Consider the following 25,591-nt stretch of genomic DNA (forward strand, 5'->3'; position numbering starts at 1 on the left):
ACATTTATACATTCTTATCAAGATTATTCCATAAATTCATACCAGATATTGAGACACACATTTGTTTAAGTGTAGAATATTTATCGTCTGTTTAAAATTATGTCTGTTCCATCCATCCATCCATCCATCCATCTTCAACCGCTTATCCGGAATCGGGTCACGGGGCTAACAGTTCCAACTGAGACCTCCAGATTTCCTTATCCCGAGCAACTTCCTCCACTCCCTCAGGGAGTATACCGAGGCGTTCCCAAGCCAGTTTGGAGATATAATCCCTCCATCTGGTCTTTGGTCTGCCACAGGGTCTCCTCCCAGTGGGACGTGCATCGAGGACCTTCCTAGGAAGGCGCTCGGGAGGCATCCGTACTAGATGCCCGAACCACCTAAGCTGACTCCTTTCCAAGTGTAGGAGCAGCGGTTCTACTCCAAGTCTCTCTCGGGTGACTGAACTTCTCACCCTATCTCTAAGGGAGATACCAGCCACCCGTCTGAGGAAACCCATTTCGGCCGCTTGCACCCGCGACCTTATACTTTCGGTCATGACCCACACTTCATGACCATAGGTGAGAGTAGGAACGAAGATTGCTCGGTAGACAGAGAGCTTTGCCTTCCGGCTCAACTCTTTTTTCTTCACCACAGTGCGATTTCCGTAGATCATAATTACACTCCTGTTAAAAAGCTGTTGAATATTTCGAGGTAAACTCTTGTTCCAGGCTTTACACATGATTTGTGCTGTTTTAAATTTTACTATCTCTGGAAATTTTAAAATATAAGAATTTAAAAAAAGATTATTAGTATGGTCAAGGTATGCTGCTCCATTTATAATCCTCACTGCTCGTTTTTGTAGAATGACAATCTTATTTAAGGTGCTTTTATATGTATTTCCCCATATTTCTATACAATAAGATAAATAAGGGTCAACAAGTGCACAATACAAAGTGTGTAGAGCTTTTCTTTCTGGAATGTGTCTAGCCTTGCCAAGAATCCCTATTGTTCTTGCAAGTTTAGAACACAAATATTTCATATGGGATTTCCAGCTGAGTCTGTGGTCAATTAGGACACCAAGAAACTTGATCTCATATACTCTTTCTATCTGCACCTGATTCCACAGTCCCATTCAAAATTCAAAATTTCCTGTGTAAATTTGCCTATTTGGAATAGAAAGGCACCAATGGAATCTACCTTGGGGTGAGCACTTGATCATATTGACATATTGAAGTGGGAAACATATGAAATAACAATTATAATCTGTGGAACCAAGAATTTTTTTTTTAATTACTTTTAGTTACTGTATTACAACTACATTTAGTACTACTACTTTGCCTGGATACACAAATATTAAAGTGACAAAAGAATGTCTGGGAGGTGCACTTTGGTGCAAGAGAAAAGCATAGAAAAGCAGAAATAAAGCTCTGAGGCATAAATGGACTTCGTCAGGGAAACCAGTGTTAACTTGAACTTTTACTTTAGACCCAAAGGTGGTTTTTCGGAGTGGTGTAATGATTTGTGAACAAAACATACCAAGGTTTCTGAATGGAGCTAGGTTAAAAGTTGGAAGATGCCACAACAGCTAGGTAATTTGGAAGATGCCACAACAGCCCATGTATTAGGTGTACTAAAGAGTACAGGTGGCCAGTAATTGTTAGCAGGTTATGCATCACAGACTGCTCTGGCAATAGCTGCTCTTTCTGGCTGACCTCTCCAATGATCAAGCCTTTTTTGTGTGTGAGGAATTAGTTTAAAATGAATTATGGTGCTGTTGCAATGCGTATGACTATCCAACAAGCAGACTCACACCCCAAGACACACACACCACACCGCTTGAGTAGCAGTAGAGTTTTCTGTGTTTTTGCAGGAATCTGCAGAGCGTGCAGAGGCGTCTCCACTCCACTGAAAATGTCATGCTTTAATGCACAAGCTAAACACACACTAAATTAAAACAAGGACGCTAATTACATACTAATAAATATTAAAATTGATCATGATTTTTTTTTGTTGAACAAAACATGTACATTTTTCGTTGAGACAAAAAAATCAAATTTATTCTTGCATAATATACTCCATAGTACGTACATGACAATTAGCCGGGGAACCACAGGCCCAAAAGCTCAAAAAATAGGGTTTTACCTGTGACGTCATGACATACTTTTTATTTTTGTTTTTTCTATTCATTTGGTCATTAAGGTACACAGAATGAGAGGCCTGCTCTGCCGGAAACTCTGCGAAAAAAAGTTATGGCCATTTGTATATTCACTCCACCGACTTCAATATACAGGAAAGAAACACACCAAAAGAAATATGCTTTAAGTAGCATGTGAGGGGTCAAACTAGGGGTTCTAGTTGATTCTGAATGATTCTGAATCCATTGCAAGCATTTGTTTTGCATGAAAAACATTCCTTGGGCTAGAAAACGGACCAAAATAACGGTGAAAAGTGATGACTCATCATCACTTTTCACAGGTTTGAGAGGCTGAAATCTAGCCCAAGGAATGTTTTTCATGCAAAACAAATGCTTGCAATGGATTCAGAATCATCAAGAACCCCTAGTTTGACCCCTCACATGCTACTTTTTTTGGTGTTTTTTTCCAGTATAGTGAAGTCAATGGGAAACTTTTTTTCGCAGTGTTTCCGGCAGAGCAGGCCTCTCATTCTGTGTACCTTATTGACCAAATTAATAGGAAAAACTAAAATTTGGAGTATGTCATGACATCACAGGTCTTCTCTCATTTTGGCACAGTGGCTCCCCGGCTATATGTGTTATGTTGCATGTCAAAAATAACTTATCTACAAGCTCACAAGTTGTGAGAAATGTGGGAGGGGGTGGAGGAGGTTAGCAGGTTTTTAAAAAAATGAGGGAGGTGCAAGGGTGTTTCAAAATAATTTTGTTGAATATAGTGCATATAAAATTCAGATCTTGGGGCTATGAAAATCTTGAACAAAGCAGCTTTACAATAAGAAGACCTGACTGGTTAGTTGTCAATACACGTTCCCTGGTTTGATTACCTCTTGAGACCCGAATTGCATGTTATCTTGTGTGTTGCACTGAGCTTCAAAAGCAGTCAAGGTCATCTTGCTTATCTAACTTTGGAGACTTCTATCATGTTTACATTCCTGAGAGGAAAGTTGGTAAGACTGCAATGCCATATTTTACTCTTCAATTCAAATGACAAAACAATAAACACAACAAAATGATGTAACTTGTGGAGAGACTAGAGCTTCATGAGGGTGACATATTGTAGATGAATTGATAGTATATTGCATGTGACGTGCACTCATCTCAACCCATGGGGTCTTTCGTCACACATGATGAGACATATGACCATTAAGGTCTTACACTCACTCAGTAACAGAGACGGCAGACTTCCGAGGGCTGGAGGGAAAATAACTTTTCACCATTCACTGCTATCCAGTAAGCTTTTGGTTACCCTGACGACGTGAAAATGCGACGTGACAACGTGACAACGTGACCCGGCCAATCAGACTCTTGTCTAAAGTCCCTGTGGCCCTCTCCAACTTTCAACCTCAGTGGGTGTGCGCGGTTGAGAGCGTGTGTGCGTGTGTGTGTGTCCACTCTCTTCTAGTGAAGTCCTTGGGTGCCACGGTGACCAGCGCCAAGTGTCTTACTGGAGAGCCGCTATGCATCTCTCCTCAGATCAGAAAATAGAGCTGGGTCTCAGAGACAGTCAGGGGACAGTGAACCCTGCATTTGGGGTAAGTGCCATGTCATGCTCATCATTAGTTAGGGAGCAGCAGTCTGTTACCTGCGTAGTCTGCTTAAGTTGCAAACCGGCTAGCCTTGTTTCAGAAGGGACTCGATCCAGAACAAACAGCCTGTGTCTGTGAAATTCATATAGGCTATGGCCTAGTGTGTGTTGTTTTGTTTATTTTTATTGGCTTTTTTTTTTGACTGACACGTGAGGAAAATCAAGATTATAATAGCTTGCAAAAGCAAAGTAAAAGCTACATGTAAGCTGGTGTGGAATGTGATTTGACCAGTGTTTGCACTGTGTGTGGCCAGAATTAGCACCACTTTTCTATAAAATGTGAAAGATCAGTGACCATAATAATCAAAAAAAATTGAGTGAATGAAGAGAAGTTGTGACTTGACATTGATATTTAGAAGGATTGCTGGCTCAACAGCATGAGACTGGCTCGAAGTGTACACAGCTGGCTAAGGCTGCTTTGCTTTCTTAGCCACCCTCTATTTTCTGATGAGGTTTTTAAATTCATGGAACAGAAACAAATATGCAAAACCTAAACACCACCTGTATGAACAAGATGGGAACAAAACATCCATATCTGTATAAGACTTCACTTTTGATGGAAAGTCATTTGGAGAAAAGTCTATGTGCAGTGATCTACTGCTTTTGGCATTCATTTCAACTTTTTTTTTTTTTTTAAATCACAGGCATGTCTTAGATTTGTTAGTACAGACTATTCACAAGATATTTTAATAAATGGCATTACTTGCTTTTCTTTTATACATTGACTAATGATTAAAAACATATTTTGAACTTTTGAAACTACAGCCAGGGCTTGGATTTGGCTGTAGGCACATTCACATTCATGCGAGTCATTTATTTTCCTTTTATAACATCAGTTCCATTCACACTACAAAGTTCCTTATGAAATACATGTGACTGGCTGGGCCAGTTACAGTATGAATGCAATGCTCCTATAGAATCTAAAGCGTAACGCTTACATTTTACAACTTCAGAATGACTGAATTTCTCTTCCTAGACCACCAAATAAAGCTTTTACAATTAATTTGAATAGATCTCCAGCATAAAGTAGATGTAGCCTATATACGTCAAATTATGAAATGCCAAGGGTCGGAGCCATAATGTCCTGGTATTGTTCCCATGTATCTTAGAATAATAGTGAAAAGCAATGACCATGTGTAAATTACTGCAAAGATGGATCTTTTATATTAGGTATTTTATTTACTGTAAGGAAATTGATATTTCTTCTTTGCAGTGCAGTCTCCATTATTTCAAGGATCTTTCTGAGAGAAATGAATATCAGGAAATACAGCATAGCACTCCATTTGTGTTAACATAAACTAACTTCGGTTGGAATCAGGGTTTGAATGTATGACAAAAGCATATATTATCTAACTTTCTTGTAGATCTGAGTGCTGAAAGGTTTGACACTGAGCTAGTGAGCTTATAGTTTGGGGCTTCATTGGGGAGAAATAGCATTTTGACACTCGCGTCAATCGAGAAACAGGATTATGTTAAAGGTGTTAGACATGTTTAACCTAAACACATGCTCTACAATAAATGTCTCAATTGATGAGCTGGGAGAAGGGGCACGGTGGCGCAGTCTGTAGTGCTGGCCGCCTCCCAGCTAGATGGTCCTGGGTTTGATTCCTGCCAGGGACGCTGGGGGCGTGTTATGCCCATACCCTAGGTGGGATTGGTGAAAGTGCCTTTCTGTGTGGAGTTTGCATGTTCTCCCTGTAGGTTAGGTACCCTCACAAAAAAAAACATGCAGTAATCCTGGTCTCTATACTGCCTCCCCCTGGTCAACCTGATGGAGGGTAATGGAACCGGTTGGAATAACGCATTACGTCCTAACTCCCCCCTGTCAGGTGATAAGCAGCGGCTTAGTCACTCCACATGCATTGAAGGAAGCATAAGCTCAGTTCGGAGATCTCCCCAGGTTGGCAGAGGGAGAGTAGTAGCCCAGGATATATATTAAGAACAGGTAGACCGAATACAACCACCTCAATTGTGTACGTTATATTGTATTATACTCTACCATACAGATTGAATAAAATAAAATGTCAATCATTTGATATTCATATTATAAAAAAAAAAATGCTTCTTCTGTTTTCACTGCCCTGTGGTTTGGACAGGAGACTCATTGTTTCATAATGTACTGTAGCTTTGAGTGCAGGGGAACCCGAACCCTGGTAATTTCAGACCATTTATGGGTTTCAGGTGGCAGTTGAGGCTTAAGGTGAGTGACACCTGGCTCAAAATACTGTACAAAATTGCTCCGGAAGAAAGTTGCGGATTAAGCAAAACTAGAGGGTACTATAGTTAGTGTAGTGTGTACTCTACAAGTGAGCAGAAACATACATTACAGTAAGTTTTCTCTGGCAATTAGGTTGAAGTGTATTGGATATTATTATTTCTCTTTTGGATTTCAGTTCGTCTTGTTTTTGGTACCGTATGAAGAGTTTTTGGTGATTTTATGTTTGGCTCCTGTTTGTGGCGATTATTACTTTATAAATCTTGTGTAACTAATGGTGCAATAGTCTGACTACACAACAGTGTATCTATCTGTGTATATCTATGCCAAAGAGTGACAGAAAGATTTTTGAGAATGACTGACAGACTGACTTAATCCCCATGAGCTGAAGGGACAGATAAACCATTAGATTTTGCTGATGTGAGTCAGTTTCAGCTAGGCCTTCCTTGCTGCTTGACCATGTGAAACCTTATGTACAGTACACTGGTGATGAAAGACAAGCCTTTACGTGGAACCTGAGCTAGCATGGGACTGTTGATTCCATTTGACTTGCTGGTGAGAGGAGGCAGGGGCGTCACAAGCAGGGGGGAAAGTGGGAATGAGTTACTAGGGCCCAAGGTGGAGGCCTTCGTTATTTTATACTTCAGCTTTTGAAAAATAGCAGATATACAAGCGGCACCGAGTGCCGCGCTGCGAGCTCGTAGATCTGCTATTCTTGAAAAGTCGTGAAAATGTGTGCAAATCTTTGAATATAGCCTATTTTTTAAGTGAATATCAGATTTTGCTTCTGGGGGGTCCCTGGAACTAAATATTTTGAGATGGGGGTCCGTGGCCAAATACAGTACATATCATTTTGGGGGTCCTTCACATGAAAAGGTTTGAGCACCACTGACATATAGAAACATAGGTTTTAAAAAAAAACCTTGCACAAATTTTCACGATTTTTCAAAAATAGCAGATCTACAAGCTCGCAGTGAGCTTGTATATATATGCTATTTTTCAATAGTTAAAGCACAAAAGAATGCGTAATAATGCGTTCCCAGTCTAAATGGGTTAAACCCCCTCCCCCTATGAAGAACGTTCATGGGGGGCCCCATAGTGAATCCTTGTACCCAGGGCCCAGAATTTAGTGTGACACCCCTGAGATGAGGGGGCAGTGAGAGGTTTAAAGTGAATCTCATTAGTTGGTGGGCCTGCAGCCTGCAGACTAGGGCTGTCACAATTATTACATAATCGTCTAATCGTGATTTTTTTTGACATAATCGCGATTATTTTTCATAATCGTCATAATCGTTGCCATGTTGAAAAACGTTCATATATTTAAAAAAAAGAGTCAAAAATAGTGGAAATAGCAGATCTACAAGCTCACAGCGCGTCGCATCGCGACGCGTTGTGAGCTTGTAGATCGGCTATTTCCACTATCAAAGTTATTTTTTAAGTAGTAAGTTGTCAAACATGTCAGTAATTTCTTTGTATATTTAGGTTATGTGTCATATCTACCATGTACAACTTCAAGGCCTAAAAGCCAAACAGAAATGTAATTATCAACGACAAAAACACAATTAAATCGTTAATCGCCAATTATTTGAGTGACAATTAATCGTCATGTAAAATGTCATATCGTGACAGCCCTACTGCAGACTGCAGTATATACCGTTAAAGGCTCAAATGGGTTAAAACCTTCACTTGGCATGAAATCACCCATGAATTTCTAAACCAGAAAACACAATATAGGGCAGGCCTATAGATTATTACCCAGGATTTGTCATTGTCTGAGGCTGGCACTCCTGAGGGCCAGCATATCAGCCGAAAAGAGAGGTTTGAGATACAGTTATTGTTCTATTGTTACATTATAATGTCTGTATTGTTTCTTGTTTTTTGGCGGTACTACAGATGGAAAATACTGTAAATCTGGCATATCTACACTTGCTCATGTGTATGTATTACACCTGTCTTGTGTTCGTCAATGTGCACTGTCTGTCCCGACCATAATTAAGTAAAGTAAAGATTCAGCATTTATAAATGTATTCAAGTACACTCTTACACATCTCTGGACCATCAAGGATATGTATACTGTTACATTTTGTGTTCTGTTAAAATGAAGATGGTGAATGGAATGTTACTGACCCCTGGGGGACACCTTGTGTAAATACAATTATATTGTTGTTTCTGAGCTGTACCAATAGAGGAATGCTCCACCAGGGGAAGTTCACATGATCTTGTTCTCCCCAAGTTCAGGGAAAAATGAGTCTAATTACGCAGCCACTACTCAGTGGACTGCCCTCCATTCAGTCGTGAAATCCCTGAATTCCTTAGCAATATTGCCAATAAAAGTATTCTAATGAAAGCCAACACGCATAATTCCTTTTGGCATGATGGCATCCTCATTCTGGGAAGACCCTCCCAATCACAGTGGGTGTGGCCAGAACGAAGGCACATCCAATGCAGCCAACAAAGGCCATATTGTATTATGCTAAGCCAAACCACTGAGCAATATAGTCTACTTGACTGAGTGATCAGGGTTTTGTCCATACTTTGAACTTCCTTAAAAATGTGAGGAAAAATCCTGAGTAACAAATCAGAATAACATGGGCAATCTACAGTTATGTATACAAAGCTCCATGGCTCATTGCTGACATTGACCTTTGAATTGCCTGTTTTGTAATTTGATGATATAACGATGATACAGTGTATTGCATACAGAGTGACTACACATGTATACAGTATACATACAAATGCACACGTGCACGCACGTGCGTGCGTGCGTGCATGCATGCGTGTAAAGCCATATGATCCAGGAATAAGCAACCCTTTATGAATGTCATGGTGGGCTGCACCATGTTCCCACATCCCACAGTGACCAGGGTGAGGAAATCAGTTATATCTACCTCCAAGCCCCAGACAGTGTTTGCTGTGGTGCATCACTGCATTAGGCTATCTTTCTTTCTTTCTTTCTAAAATTATGCCACTGCAATATTTGATTGCAGGAACCAGTTTCAGAACTGGTTTCATTTCTTAAACCAATTGGGTACATATTGGCCAAGGAAATATTTCTTGTGTCTTTGAATAAGACACATTATCACTCTAGTCCGGGACACCAAGGGGGTCCTCAGAGTTACTACAGGGGGTCCTCCAAATCTATGTGTGATAGAAACTTGTTTCCCCCCCCCCCTTTTTATATTAACCACTTGAACCCTATAGCATCCATATTCTGAGAACTTTTGCCAAAAATAGCAGATCTACAAGCTCACAGGCGTTGTGAGCTTGTAGATCAGCTATTTTTGGCAAAGAGCTTTGGAGGGGGAAAAGAGCAGACTAAGTACAGTGAAAAGTCATGTTTATTAAGTATTGACGGTTCAAGTGGTTAAATATCTGAAAACCCACATTAACATCATATGAATCCAAAATATTATGATTGTGCTGTCAAACCATGAAACTATATGGAATCTATGATAAGGTTGTGGGGGTCCCTAGCTGCTTCATCTCTCTCTCAGCTAAGGGGTCCTTGGCCTGAAGACGTTGAAGACCCCTGTTCTAGTGGCTAAGAGGACAAAAGCAGAGGGCTGTTGTTGAGATTGAGAGCCCAAGTCAAGCCGAGTTAAAATCCTAAAATGTGAACTAATTCCTAAACTTGATTACCCAAAGGGATGTGAAGGCAAACCCACAAGGTTATGAAGTGCATTTCTCAGCTTTAGCAACGCTTTATCCCTATAATCTAACCACAAACCCTAGTGTCGTTATTGTGGGCCAAACGTTTGGCTAAAATAGCTGTGATCTACAACCTCACGTGGCAACACAGCACGTTGAGAGCTTGTTGTTGAATGGCTATTTTGATGAAGAGATTTGGTGTAGAGGGAGAAAGGTTAAAGGTGATACACCATGACATTTCACTTTTCCTATTTTAAAACCTTTTTTGGGGTCCCAGTAGCACCTTCTATCCTCACAAAGTCCCATTTCTTACCATTGTGTCTTTCTCTGGTTTTGGGAAGGCGGAGGTTAAAAGCATCCCACGGGTTCTCAAAACAGGCTGTCCAGATCTGCTGCCGTCGCTGACGTCAGCGACGGCCGGTTTTGAAGGGAAAACATTTTTATATGACATAAATACTTTTTAAATGCATGGTGTATCACCTTTAAAGAAACTATAGAGCCCTTGCCTGGGGACTAAAGGGTTTAACAGAGTGCAAAAAGTTGAACTTCAGGTGCATAACCAGCAGATGGCAGGAAATAACCAGTGTGTGATGTAGAAACCAGCTTTTTTAACAACCTCTCTAACCTCTTCAACATGACTATATATTAGTTTCTCTTTAGTGAAGGGACAACAAATACTGTACATACAGGCACATACTTGTTCTAGAGGAATTCATATACATTGTAAAGGGATGATGCAGCATAGTCGTGTTGGGTTGGATGGCAGAGGGTAGACACAAGATTTTCTTTTTTTTTTTTTCATGATTCAGCGAGAGTGTAAAGCTCTTCAACAAAGATCCAATGAAACATTGTAAGTGTAACGGTGTGAGATTCGGGGGCAGAAATACGGGAGGGCCTGGGTGAGGCCGGACCATAGGGCCCAGAGCTTGTCCCACCATATGAGATCAAAGAAAAAACAGTATTCCGCCAGGCATGGCAGTATTGCGACAGAGCAACCACACCTGATCGCAGCCATTCTAAAGCAGTGGCTGATCTATAAGCTCACAGCGCAATGCAATGCATTTTGAGCATAGATCTGCTATTTTCACTCATAGGGCTTAAGTGGTTAATTCATAATGTAGCCTATCTTTATATGTTTGCGTCCCAGAGAGAGAGACTACAGTACATTTATATTCTTAGACTATTGAAAAGGTTTGGGAGCAAATGCTCTAGATCAGGGGTCTTCAAAGTTTTTCAGGCCAAGGACCCCTTGACGAAGAAGAGGTGTATATATATATGGTATAAAATTGTGTTGCATATATTTTTGAGAAAGCCTTCATGCAACTTCATAAAAGGCAGTCAACGTATTTAAAGGAGTAGTTCACCCCCAAAATGACCCTTTTTCTATTGATTACTCATGCCATGGAGAATTGAGTTCAATAATATTTTTTATATTGGTCGGATTCCTAAGACAATAATTTGATTATAATAAATGTACCCCCATTGATTCCGAAATCAATGGGGTAAATTTACTATAATACATTTTTTTTGTCTTAAGAATGTGACAAGACACATTTTTTTTATTGAACTCAAATCTCCATGGATGTCATGAGTAATCAATGGGAAAAAAAGTCATTTTGGGGGTGAACTACTCCTTTAACTCATCAATGTCTGTTGACTGTTGAGAGCTCTGAGATTATAGCTTGGAAGTATTCAGCGGGTTTTTTATTTTAACTACGGTTTCTCTCTTCAAGTGATGCTGCAGCTTTAATGGCTTCATAGTCGTTTGACATCACTATCATCATAATATTTGTTTGTTTTGTTGGATTCATGTTAATGTTTATTTACAGACATTGGCCTGGCCACCCTATTTTAACTCTGAGGACCCCATTTTGAAGAACCTGCTTTTGACAATGTTTGTGATTACCCGGCACGTTTAGGCCAGAATTGGAGACCTACCAAAGTCTGCCACAGTGTGTGACTCTACTAGTCCCTGTTTTGTCTACAAGCAGCACATTGTGAATTAGCATTAGTTTGGGGTTCACACCTATGGTCCTTGCACTGTGCACTTTAGATACAGACACTGTGTGTTATTGTCTGCTGGACAACACTTTGACTGTTACTGTCATTTCTTATTGATCCTTTTGTCCTCAATTACCTTTCATTGAAACCGAAACTATAACCTCTCACTAGAGTTTGGGGCCACTATATGCGGCCCCTAAATTTGTACAGAAATGCGGCCCTCGCACACATATCGCCCTTCTGTGGTCGTGGTCTGCTGGCCAGCCGGTGCCACATTTGGTCGCAACTAGGGATGTCACTAACGGTTAATTCAGTAACCGGTTAGCCGTCAGCATTAACCGGTTAATTAACGGTTTTTAATTATTATTATTTGTATACATTTTTCAACCCAAAATTGTATATTTAAGTGCACAGAATTAACGTTGGTAGACGAATGGTAGACATTTAGTTATGCTCCTTTGAAAGACAAACAAAAAAGCCGCATTTAACAATGAAAATAAATTGCTCTAAACTTAATCATCAATAAACAACAAGCATCATAATCTGCGCGTTTCAACAAGTGGTCGGAGGCGGTGCCTGTCTAACAAACGAGCTCTAGGCTGAGTATTTTTATTCGAGAACCATCAACATGACAATGAGTTTTGTTGTGTATGAGTCTGTTGACTCACTGCGGAGAAAACTCTTCTGAGATGAAAATAGCAGATCTACAAGCTCACAGCGCGTCGCGTTCCGCGACTCGCGGCTTGTGATTGAGCATCGCTGTTGCCTCATGCCGCTGCTGTATTTGAGAAAGATACTGTCGTCGTCTACACTCCTTTCCTTTTGAAATGCTCCCAGACCGAAATACCACTGTTGGCTACGTGTTCTGTTTTGTGTACTCCGACGCTCGTCGTCTCATCCTCCTCGGCCCACAGACCCCACTGCGTAACAAGTTAACAACTCCAGCTGTCTCTCATTCACTGTTCCATTGGACATAAGAGTACTTACTCTCTTGCGCCCAGAGTCTGTTTAACAAAATCACATCCCCATAGGCTCACAACACTATATGCAGGCCAGGAAAATGCGATGCCATATTATTATGAAAATTAACCGCTGACATTCCTACTCGCAACCCAAACTCCAATATGGTAGTGGTTGTTCTAGAGCTTCATATATGGAGCTGACTAATTTGTTTGTGCCCGATGCCATGACAACACATTGTGGTTTGACAACACACTCCATATTTGGGCGTAGCTGCATTGGGAACTCCCGATATGGTTCTGGCTTATAGGGCCGATGCATACTCCACTTTTAGAGCAGAGTTTGATTCGGTTCGGCTCTGTCCAAACTACAATATTATGTCATTCAGAGGTTTCGGGGGGCGGGTACTGTCATTACGTCGACTGTTTGGTGCTGCCGAGATGTCTTGACTCCCCGAACCGAACCGAATTAAAAAGATTTAAAAGTGTTGAGTTAAAAAGATCTAAAAGTGGAGTCATAGTCATAGTCAGAGCGTGATGACATGGTCCGCCGGCCCGCCCCCGCTGGCACAGAAAGATCATGGCCCACCCAGATCTTTCCATGTCTAGTCAATAGACACACACTGTATCCACCACTGACATCGTTCTTGTAAATGTGGTAAAAGCCATGCTTCTTTTGCAGACATCTTCTCTTGAGGGTAATTACAGCTATTATATGTAATTACTAATCATTGACACATTGGTACGACTTTATGCTTTGCGGCCATTGGCACTGCTCTTTAATGAGAGAGTCTGGTAGTGGAACAGGTAGTTTCGGTTGAGCTTTCCAACTGTGCGGCAGCTGCCTGATACCCATTAATCACACTTATCAAAGGGGTTTATTTGGCTGATACTTTTAGTTTTACTGCTGTTGTTGTTGTTGTTTTGTGCTTTTCTCATTTTATGAATGTCATTTGAACACTTTAGTCAATACATAGGAATTCCATGGGAAATATATATTTATAAAAGACATGACTCCACTGTGGAATTACGTAACAGTAACAGGGCATAACATTTTCCCATGATCACTGTTACCCTCAAACATCTTCTTTATGATTATTATTAGTATTTAATGGGCCAAACAGTGATGCTGGCCAGTAGTTTGAGGCGATATATGGAGATATCATTATATGGATGTGTGCACCTGCTGACCACTTATTTACTGTACTCCACTTTGGATTGCATTACTGTACACATAATAACAGGGTATGGGACAATCTTCCCATGATCACTGGTGCTCTCTAATAGTTTATTCATGGAGATATATGGATATGTGCACCTGCTCACCGCTTTCTAGTTTGTTTAGAATCATGGTCCCCTGTGGGCAATGATAACAGGCCCCACTAGCAATATCCTCACAGAGAATCACTGCCATATTACCATTCAAATAAAGCAGAGCTATAAAAATAAATAATCAGTGACTCCTTTGAAACCCTCAGTTAACACCACAGGCTACAGTATTTGAAAGCCTTCCACTGTAAACACAGTTACACTTCAAACAGTCACGTCCACAAAAGAGTTGGCACAAAGCGTATGGAAAGGGATCCGTCCCATGGGGCATGTGTTAAGAGGCACCTGACCTCTTTGCATTTGAAGACAGCGCCTGTTCTCGTATATCAATGAACCTCCGTGGGCCATTAGCCCTTGTTTACTATTGATGCAAAGCTACTATGGCCGCCCACACACATCGGGCCATTCCCTTTCGTTATCGTCCCCGACCCCGGCTATCGTTTTTTCCCCCAATGGACCATGAATGGTTTTCTTCCTTTTGAGGCGTTGATCATTCCCATTTTTTTCCCCCTCAATAAATCCATAAAATATTGCTTTCACATTGCTTTCCTCATTGAAAGTACCTGCATTGTTGTTGCTTTATTACATCAGAAATATGTTATTATTTGATTAGCCAATGTTGACCAAACTCCTGAATTTGAAAGTTTCCTAGTGTGGATTGTATCCTCCTTTGTCGACACCCTCCTTGACAAGATAGTGATGTGTTAACAACAGCATGTGAGAGTGCCTCGTTTTTTGTTCTTCGTCTATTGTAGTACACAGTACATACCTCTAGTGTTGCCCCTAGAGGCCGGACAAAAAGTTGCGTACTCACCTGTTCACAGTGGTGACTGCAATTACAGTACAACAAGAAAGGTGCGCTCAGGAGGCACGCCCTCCTGCCCCCATCTCTCTCTGTGTGTGTGTGTGTGGGAGGAATCTGATGACAATGTGTTGTGGACATGTCTGAAAAGGCACAGGGCAATAGGGGCCAAGGCCTATATGATGCTGATTGTTAATGCATTGGGAACACAAATCACCTGATAGTCACCTGACTACCTTCAGGTGACCAGAGGCGAAGGTAGTCATGACTTTCCGTCACTTCTCCATATGACTGGCGAGAAGTGAGACCCCTCCCCCCTTTTTTACCAACCACCCCCACTTTATATAATGTCTTTTTATTTTTGTAAATGCAATGAATGTAGGGGGCACGGTGGCGCAGTGGTTAGCGCTTCGCCTCACAGCTAGAAGGTCCTGGGTTCGATTTAGGCCTGTGCAAAAAAATCGATTCACTATATTATCGTGATGTTAATGCTGGCGATTCAATTAATCGATTTTCAAAGTTCAGAATCGATTTTCCCGATTTTATTTATTTATTTAAAAAAAAAAAAAAAAAAAAATGTTTTTTTTAAGGCGAAATTAACCTGAAGGTGAATTTGGTGAAATAACCACTTTCAGTCAGAGTAAGTACAGGTCCTAAAGGAACAGTTTTAGGTCATGAAGATGTCATGTTATGGCTAAAGCTAGCAAAGTGCTGTAGGCCTGCAGCACAGCGATCTTTTTTTAATGTTTTTATGACTGTTGTGTTCTGTGTTTTCTGGCATCTTGACCAGGAACATGTTGTTGTAATGTTGTACCACTGGCACTTTGGCTGAAATAAATGTCAGAAAGATTGACTGACTTTATTTGGCTGCATTGATTTGAAGTATATGATTCAACTTTTAATGTTTTATATTGTTTAGAATTTTTTTAAATGTTTCAATATAAAAAAGCTGTAATGCAATAATCATGATTCGAATCGCAAATCGCAGGAAAACGCAATAATCGTGATATAATCGAATCGTCACCCTATGAATCGAAATCGAATCGAATCGGGAAAAAGTTAATCGTCACAGGCCTAGTTCGATTCCTGCCGGGGGATGCTGTGGACGCTGGGGGCGTGTTCCTCCCTCCCCGTCATCAGCGCCCACACCCATAGGTGGGGTTGGCGATAGGGCCTTTCTGTGTGGAGTTTGCATGTTCTCCCCATGTCTTCTAGGGTTGATACCCTCACAAAAACATGCAGTAATCCTGGTCTCTATGATGCCTCCCCTGGCCAGCCGGGGCGCCTGATGGAGTGGAAAGGAACTGGTTGGAATAACGTGTTCCTTCCACGCGCTACGTTCAAACCAGGGAAATCCCCACTGTCAGGTGAAAAGAAGCAACTTAGGCTCCTCATGCATAGAAGGAAGCATGAGGTCAGTCCCTTGTCTCCACAGGCGCGGCAGAGGGAGCGCAGAGCCCAGGATTACATGGGCAATTGGCACTGGGTGAAAATGGGTTACAAACTATAATTTAAAAAAAATGCAATGAATGTTATTATATTATTGTTGCTATGTTTGTAATTTGAGTGCCAAGGACTTCCGACGTAAACGGCCTTATTCGGGATGTTCCTGTTGGGCTGGGCAGGATGTTCTAACTGTACCTGTGACGTGGTGCATCTTAAATGTGACTACTGTACATGTGATGTTGTTCATTGTGACTAACAAAATATTCAATCAATCAAAGGCGGGGAATGTAAATGACAGTGGCCTTCCTATCTGTCCAAATTGACATAAAAATTGCATAAAGACAGCTGATCAGTCAAGAATTTCTCTGCAGACATGCTAGAAAAACTCATTTCAAAGCGAACCTGCTTTTTGAGAAACCTTGATGACTGATGTTACCCGGGTTGTAAGGCTGGACATCGTGGGCAATATAATGTCCAATATGACACGATTGGTCTTGCTTCGCTTGACATCACAATATATCATTCGTTGTTGACCTTTTTCCTGATATATCGGACATTATATTGTCCAAATTGCCAAATACAAGGCACACGTCGCGTTGCGATGCGTTGTGTGCTTGTAGATCTGCTATTCTTTGGCAAATGTTCCTCCCCAGGATAATAGATTTTGATTATCGCGATAATATCGTAAATCGTGATTTCTTTTGTCACAATAATCGCGATATGACATTTTCATATCGTCCCATCCCTAGCTTGGACCTCCTCAGAATCGCTCCCGAGGCACTGCATCTTCGGTGAAGACCCCTCCTCCTACCCACACAGGTCCTATTGCCTGTCTCAAGCCAGGGAAGAATAACTACGAGATTACAATCCCTACTGCTAATTGATGCAGAGACCCGTGGAGTTCGGAGTCAGCATGGATAGGGTCTCACAGCACACGGCTGGTTCTAAAGAGTCAAACTTTTGCACTCGGATAGTTCCGTTTTTTGCCTATGTTTATAGCCGTTTCCCCTTCCGTTACTGTACTTGCACAATGTACAATTGTACAAAACATTTTTTTTTTTTGTAGAACCGCAGATTCAACTATTATGCCCATACTGGGCATAATAGTCCTACTGATGCCACCAGGGATCTCCATATATGGGCATAAAAGGGACAAGGACTGACAGATACAGAGATCTATAGAGTCATAAAAGGGACAGAAGTAGACAGACAGATACAGAGATCTATGGGCATTGGGTATACAAGGAACATAGAGAGACTGTGCGGGTACAACGGGTACTCTGACAAAGCCCCTGGCATTATGACAAAATAACATACATTGGTAAATGCAAGTATATTTTTGGAGCTGTGTGGAACACAAGCTCCCTATACGTGGCCGTGTGTGTAGGTATGTGGGTGGGTATGTGGGTATGTGGGTGGGTCTGTGGGTCTGTATGTAGCCTGTATGTAGTAACCCTGGGTGACCAGAGAGGTGCTGTTGAGTCTAGCCTGCCCTGAGCATCAACTGCAATACACACACACACACACACACACACACACACACACACACACACACACACACACACACACACACACACACACACACACACACACACACACACACACAGCTCCACTTCGAACAGAGGTTCGATTTTTTCCATCTAACCAGAAGCAGAGATAAAACATATCCCCATCCCTGCGACTAATTCACGCATATATCCTCAGAGTTCGGAGCATGGATAGGGCGTCACAGCACACGCCTGGTCAACACATTTTACACATATTGCTCAGGAAAGAGAGCCTGTGCCCTAAGGTTTTCATTGTGGATAATGACGAGGGCATTACTGACAAAATTAAAACTCCTTTTATCCAAAGTGTTTCTAATTGTCTAATTGTGCTCTCAGCATGTTGTACTGTACCTGGGCTCAGGGCTACACACACAAAGTCTGGCAGAGAGAGACATATCAGCTGAACCTGCACAGTGCAGGAATACGAGTGTGGGTCTTTATGGTTGTATTCCATTGGATGTACTTTTCCTGTTACAAGAGCTCACAAATCTTGCTGCTATGTTTGCACGTCATTATTGTACTTTATTAATTTGCGAGTTTGTAATCTGAGGGTAATATGTGTTACTGAAGACTGATGTCTGGTAGGTAGAGAGTGCACCATGTGTGCTGTGGGTGCACAGTCTGTCTGTTCTTGTGAGCCAGTTCTTTCTCGATTTCTCGACTGTAGTCACCACATCCATATACATAGTCAAGGATTTCCATAATTCTCGATCAGTCACAGTGCGCACGTATTCTGCCTTTGTGTATTCTCTATTTAGGGCAAAATAGCATTCTAGTTTTCTCAGTTTTTTTGGTTGATTATTTTCAATGTGTGTGTGTGTGTGTGTGTGTGTGTGTGTGTGTGTGTGTGTGTGTGTGTGTGTGTGTGTGTGTGTGTGTGTGTGTGTGTGTGTGTGTGTGTGTGTGTGTGTGTGTGTGTGTGTGTGTGTGTGTGTGTGTGCATTCTCTCTCTCTCTCTCTATCGTGCTTGCGTGCGTGGCCCATTTCCTGGAGATGGTCTACCATGACTCTGTGACGCCTGTCAATCTAAAAAGACACCTGACCTCTGTGTGCGTCCTAGGGGAAACTCTGAACTTGCGGTACCAGCACAGTGGGGTTATTCCTTTGTTGTTAAAAAAAGACATTTCGATCTGATGTGGATATTCAAATAGCCAAACTAATCAAATTACCAGGAAGCCTAGAGCTGATCTGAAACATGTCACGTCCGGTCAGTCACATCCTACAGCAAAGCCTCTGCTTCCGTATTACAGCACATGACATGACTTCTCGCATTACTATCTCTTCCTTTCTCATCTTTTATTTATATTCTGGTATTAAGAAAATGGCATGGTGAAGGCCATTTATCCCTCCTTGGATGGAAGTCTTATCTTTCCTGGCGGGACACTTTGTGTGTTGATAAAAGAATTGGGCAGAACTTTTTGAACATCTACTTTGTCCCTTGCTACGATGACAGCAGTGTCTGGGTTATCAGTTTATCATACTGTGTGACACCAATAGAGCCCTTTTGATGTCTGCCTGTGGGTGAGTGTAGAGATTATTGAGAAAAACTCCTAAGAGAGGTAGAGGTAAAACGACCCATGATCGTCAGATGTTCCAGCTCATGCGAGAAGGAGCGTGAGAGGATTTTCATCTCTTGTGTATTACATCAGTAAAACATTCTCCCCAACCCTGCTTTTTCAGACTCCTTTGTTCTGCCCATGCCGAGACGTGCTCAGCTTGAGTTACTGCTATCTATTTCATACATACAACATAGATGTATTTACCTTTTAGATGTATGAATGATACATGAATTATTATACTGTCAAGACCTACAGAGTGGGGCAGATAGGCTCCTAAAGTGCCTTTGAAACTATGAACGGTCTGTACAACAACCTAGCCTGACACTTTTTTGGCCCGGGTCTGACTAGGTTCTTGTACCGACCGTTTTTTATATTCCTATATTTGAGGTCCTGCTGTCCTTACAACATGTACTGTATATTGGTACATACTGGGACATGTATGTCTGTATGTCTCTTCACCGGGGGCACCAAGACAAAGTACTGAGCTACATTAGCCTATATTTAATGGGCAAATTATTTTATTGGGCCCTATTTTGGGGATCATTTGGGCCACAAAGAAGGGTGGTTTAGCAAATATAAGACAAGTTTAAGATACTGTTGCTGCATGAGACCCATTGTTCCATTAGAGTGAAAGCATCAAGTGACAAGGATCTTCTTAGGTTTGCTGTATATTATCCACATATCCTTCTTGCATTTTTCAAGGAGATTATATGGTGCTGTGTATATAGCTTGTGATAATATGTTTGATCTTATCAAATAAACTAAAACAAACAATTAATTTCCCAGAATGACAATGGTTCTAGTAAAAAAAAAAGAGAGAGAGAGAGAGACGTCAGGTTGTGTGCATCCCGTAACATTAATAGTTCATTTCAGAAGGGAAGGGACACTAAGGCCAGCATCTTATCCACTAGCCTAAAGGGGAATCTCCTTTGGCCGGGGGAGATATTAGGCTTCAGTTCTTCTGGCAGAGGCTCTGAGCCACTCTGCTACATAAATTATTATATTAATTAATGCTCTCTTCCCAGTTAATTACAAACCCCTTCTCTACAGTAGATGTGCTTCTTTGAACATTTTGAACAAACACTATGAACATAGTACTGCATTATTGGTATTCTAAAGAGGCCCAGCTCCACACAATATGGTTTAATTCATCATAAGGCCTGCTGCTCGACAGACATTATAGTGTATAATAACCGCAATTTTACACCTCAGTGACAAGAAACAATTACTTTCATTGGATATTTATTACTGCATGCTTATCCGGAATCCCAACTGTAATTTAATTTCGAAGTCAACAAAAGCGTGAGGAGCCTCTGGCTCTGACAGTAATTATAGCACTGTATGTTGCACAATTACTTTGGTTTGGCGTTGGTTGGCATTTTCTTTGGATACCAACTAGCCGAAGGAAGGAAGCCGAAGGAAATGACTACGTTTTACAAACAGTTGACCAGTCCAGAACCTTAAAATGTAGAATTAATCCTACAGCCTCTCAACTGGTTTGGGCCGTCGTCGCACTGCCGATTCCGACTGAAATGCCCATATCATATGCCCATACACACTATGATATGCCCATACACAGTATAATATGCCCATACACACTATGTATCAGAGGCACCCAGAGGACATATCAGCAAATTGGTGTATCATGATATCATCCTAATTATTTACATGAATCAAAAATGACACATCAAAAAATTAATGGTTTCGGTTATGTCACACAATTGAGGCAAAGACAAAAATTTTGATTTCAAAGTATGAGTGACTTTACTCGAGTCTTGAGCCAAACTTACATTTGCAATGGAAACCCTGTCTGTCTGTCAACACACACACCTTCAGGGTAAGGTGTTGGCTCACAACAGCTGGGGAAGGTATTGATTACCACCAATGGTTGCTTACATGGTCAAAGGTACTTGTCACTACAAGATGTTCCCTGCGATAGCTATACATCAACTGTTCTGTCTTTTTTGTGTGTGTGCATGTGGAGGGGTGGGGGGTGGAAAGTGGAGACGGATATTAAACAGGCAGAGAGAGATGGGCAGAGACTGTCGCGGGGTAAAGTTATACGACCATACAGTCGTCCCCTGTAGGCCTCTGTCTAACAGGTCTATTCCTAATCTAAAGAGTCGGCACTAATCAATTCATAGAAATGTACATAGCCTACGGCGTAAGGGACTCGTCTAGTATCTAACAAACTTAAAATCCCACGGTCACACCTATCTCAATTATAGCACCCTAAATTATGAACAACCCTAATTGTAATCAAGGACTATAATCACCATGGTTAACGTCCGCTCCCTTACTTAAATGCGTGCCAGTTGTTGCGTTCACTAGATTTATACTTTAAGGCCTGTTTCCTACGTAGACCTAATAAGGTGTTGTTTTAATTAATTGGTTAACCATTCAAGTCCTTGATGCACAAACCGTTGTTTTACTATTGACAAGAAGTAAACCCAATCAATGGGAAAATATTCCCATAGATAATAATAATAATAATAATAACTCTATGAGACTTCTCTTTAAATGCAGGAAATAATACATGTATTACAGGTAAGCAAGATAGCTTTTAGCGTAATATTCAGGTAAAAGTTGTACAAGATCATATAATTGTCTCGAATACACAATGCCAACTTCATAGTTTGATTACATAGATAACCTCAAATAGATAATAAATGTACCACCACAGAGATTTTACATAATATAAGTGGATACACAGATAGTACTGACTCCAGCAGGGATACCACTACCCGCCCCAGACGCCACATTTTGTATTTGCACGCGCAATAGATGCACTGTGGCTGTGCATCTATATATGCTATGGAATTAAGCAGCAACTCTACAAGACAGAAGCATGTTTATTCTGCTGCTTTTATTGTACACTGCCACAAAGCAGACTCCTGCAGAATGAATGCAATAGCTGAATGGGACCATGTATTTACTTCACTAGGCTATCAATCAGACACAAATCGTCATTTTGTCAGATGAGAGGATTCGTCATAACTTTGTAGAACTTTACCCTGGCCTTACCTCACGCAGATATGATGCTCTCTCTCTCTCTCTCTCTCTCTCTCTCAACTCTCTCATAAGTAAGTAACGGAAGGGAAGGGAACGCTGCGTCTCAAGCCTAGATACAGTATTAAATCCCATAGCCCGAAGGGACAGTCAGCCGTTTCACTGGTTGTTGCTGGTTGTCAGGGAGATATCACAGCCAATCGGTTGACAGGCTCTGTCTCCGTCCTGCAGATTGCGGTGTTTGAGTGAAGATTTAGTATGAAAACAAAACTAAATCAATTAACCAAGCCTAGCGCGGGGCCCTTGCAGGTGCAGGGCCCTGTGCGACCGCACCGTTCGCTCTGCCCTAGAATCGGCCCTGCCTGGCAATGGTATGCAGTGAGTCTATTTTCACAGTCCTCCTTAATCTTACCCTATACTCCATTAGTTCACCTGCACCACTCAATATACTTCATTCAATTCCTCGTAGCCATCATCACAATATTGTTAACCACTTTGACATCACATTGTTATTGAGCGGTGGTCACAACGTCTCCTATAAGTGACTGTGTCCGTCCGTCCGTGTCTGTATGTAGCCTGCAGTTTCTGACCACACATGTTAAGGGAGGGGCGCTGTTGTTCAGACTCACATTCTCACACACACACACACACACACACACACACACACACACACACACACAAATACACACACACACGCGCACGCACGCACGCACACACACACACACACACGCAGCCTCGACCGCTCAGTTCACACAAGTGTGATTTTTTTCCCTTCCAACCATGCCATACTGATACTGTAGGTGCTTTCCAAAAAAAGCTTAAGCTCTGCTTAAATCAAAACACCCTTCTCCTTTCTACTAAAGCAGAGGTCAAGACATTGCAACATGGGTCCACATGCCCACAATTCGCAGAGAGACAGTTGGCCACACACCCAGATCTGGCTCCCTGTATCTATTACTCACTATAGCTGACAGGTATCCTGTCAGACGCCCCAATGAGCCTGAAACTAGTGTGGTGTGGAAGGAAAAAGGATTATTTATATTAAAGGAGGGGGAGCAGGAATCTTTCTTTATCTAAATAATGATGCATATCTCCCCCTAAGGATGTCGAAATACATTTAAAATAAATAAATACGCAAAAGACATAGGCACATTTGAAGTTATTGATGGGTTTTTGATTAATTCCCTAGAAAGTAAACCATTTCCAGAAGATTCGTCCACCCACAGAGTAAAATCACAGTTAGAGCCAGAGTCCAAGAAAGAGGCAGCACACCAATAAGTCAGTTTGACATAATTGTATTAACAGGATAGTTCAGAAGTTCAACGTACAGTAAGGCAAGTCGATAGTTCACCCATAGTTGCTTTCTGCCTATACAAAACATAACCTCACAGATATATGGAGTTACAGAATACATTAGTCGCATTCTGATTGGACAATCTTGTGAAATAAAATGTTGTCAACCAATCATCAAGGATGATGATACACGAAAGAAGAAGAAGAAGAATTATAACATAACAATGGATATCAGATGTTTTCGTGTCGTTGGGCCCAGTAGCCAGAAGGACAAATGCCAGATATGGCTTGGCGTTATCCAATGTCCTGGGCAGTCTGACATTTATTTACATCATTTCTCTGGTCAACATCCTTTGTACAGACCTGCAGTGGAGACGTCTCTTCACGTGCAAAATAACCTTGACACTTAACACTGAAAGTGGTGTCTAACATTAAAATGTAATTTTATATTGATATCAATCAATCCTTATCTATCAGTTATAATCAGTGTCTCCCTCTACACCCTTTCCTTCCCTCTACTTCGGGACCACGCCTCTTCCGTGACGTTCCGTTCCGTCACAGCTAAGACAGTGCCTCGGCTCGTTTCAGTCAGTGAGAGAGACAGACAGACAGACAGACAGACAGACAGACAGACAGACAGTCACCCCCCTCCCCTCTGCCTGTTTCTGCACGATTCTGCAGTCTGCATCGAGAGAGTGAACGATTAGTGAAATAATTGTTTAATGTTCTGATTGTGTGTACTTTAGCCTACTTCAGTAGTAGCAGAGATACATTGCAGACTGTTTGATTGCGTGACTGTTTGTGCTCACGGCTCGCCGCACGCCCGGACATGTCCGCATCACCGCATCATGTGTAAAGTAACTATAAGTATATTTACTCAAGTACTGTACTCAAGTACAATGTTGAGGTACCGTATTTGTACTTGGATATTTCCAATTTCCAATACTTTCACTTCTACTACACTACATCTATCTCTGAGGCAAATACTGTACTATACACCATTAAAATAATTTGAAAGCTTTAGTTATAACTTACAACAGAAATAAATTATAATATTATAAAACATACATTAACTACTTTAGCCCTATTTTATTCCTTGGCTGTTTGAAACTAGCCGATCTGCAAGCGCACAATTGTGAGCTTGTAGATTGGCCACTGCGCGTCACGTCCTAGGCTAACTGTCCATGCGAGAATGAGATGAGAGTACTTTTACTTAAGTAAAATATGAGTATCTTTTCCACCATTGCCCGTCTCGCACCGCACGCTCGCATGGGCCGTCTGCGAGACCACACAGTATCCGTGCGAGAATCAGAGTCGCTTATCGATCAAAAACCATGCAGCATGATGTAGTGGACACTGGCTGGGCAGCATAGAGAGACGTCACGCGTCACTCGCGTTTGTGAAGGACCTTATAACTATTTCCAGTGGAATACATTTGTCTACCTTCTTTTGGGTCAGTTAATCCAATGTCGTGTCATTGGTGTTTCTCAGTGCCTCGCTAGAGAACCGGGTCGCGAAGAGACGCCCCCAGGCTAGTAAATAGGTGCATGCTTCACTGTATAAAGGATACGGAAAAAAACGGCCGGCTGATTCTTAAAGAAAAATTGCAAGTGTATGGCAGAGGCGTTGTTGGTCATGTCAATTAAGAAAGTTATGAGTTCACTTTATTATAAATACTGTAAAATATTGTAATGTTCCCCACTCTTTTCAATGGGATTTTATAGAACCACGTGATGTAAGTCCTAGCCCAGACGTCATGATTTTGCTCGGCCATTCCCGAGCTGGTGGAGGAGGAGTTTTGAGAAAGTAGGATGTTGGAATCTCCGTCTGAATACAACTCTGTAAACAGGCAAGATAACTATATGGTTGCATTGGCAAATATTTTCACAACTACCTAACAATTAAATTGGGACAAAGTAGAGGTTATTCTGCTACTCTGTCTTTAACACAGCGTAACCTATTGATTGACTGCAAAGGATTTATTCTACTCCAATGATTGAACACCAATGAATACTCTTACAC

At 41.4% G+C, this 25,591-nt stretch overlaps 1 protein-coding gene across 1 annotated transcript in view; it reads left to right on the forward strand.

Moving 5' to 3' along the window:
* Positions 1 to 3,633: 3,633 nt before the first annotated feature.
* LOC308294450 (solute carrier family 23 member 1) overlaps positions 3,634 to 25,591 on the forward strand; it is a gene marked incomplete at both ends in the record, with an annotated part of 111,257 nt that continues 89,299 nt past the window's right edge. The window contains one exon of the mRNA XM_080737183.1: positions 3,634 to 3,708. Coding sequence (XP_080593309.1) covers positions 3,634 to 3,708 — 75 coding nt within the window. The remainder of the gene's footprint in view (positions 3,709 to 25,591) is intronic.

This window comes from Nannobrachium achirus (genome assembly GCF_963921795.1).
Source record: "Nannobrachium achirus genome assembly, chromosome: 11".
NCBI classification, from domain to species: Eukaryota; Metazoa; Chordata; class Actinopteri; order Myctophiformes; family Myctophidae; genus Nannobrachium; species Nannobrachium achirus.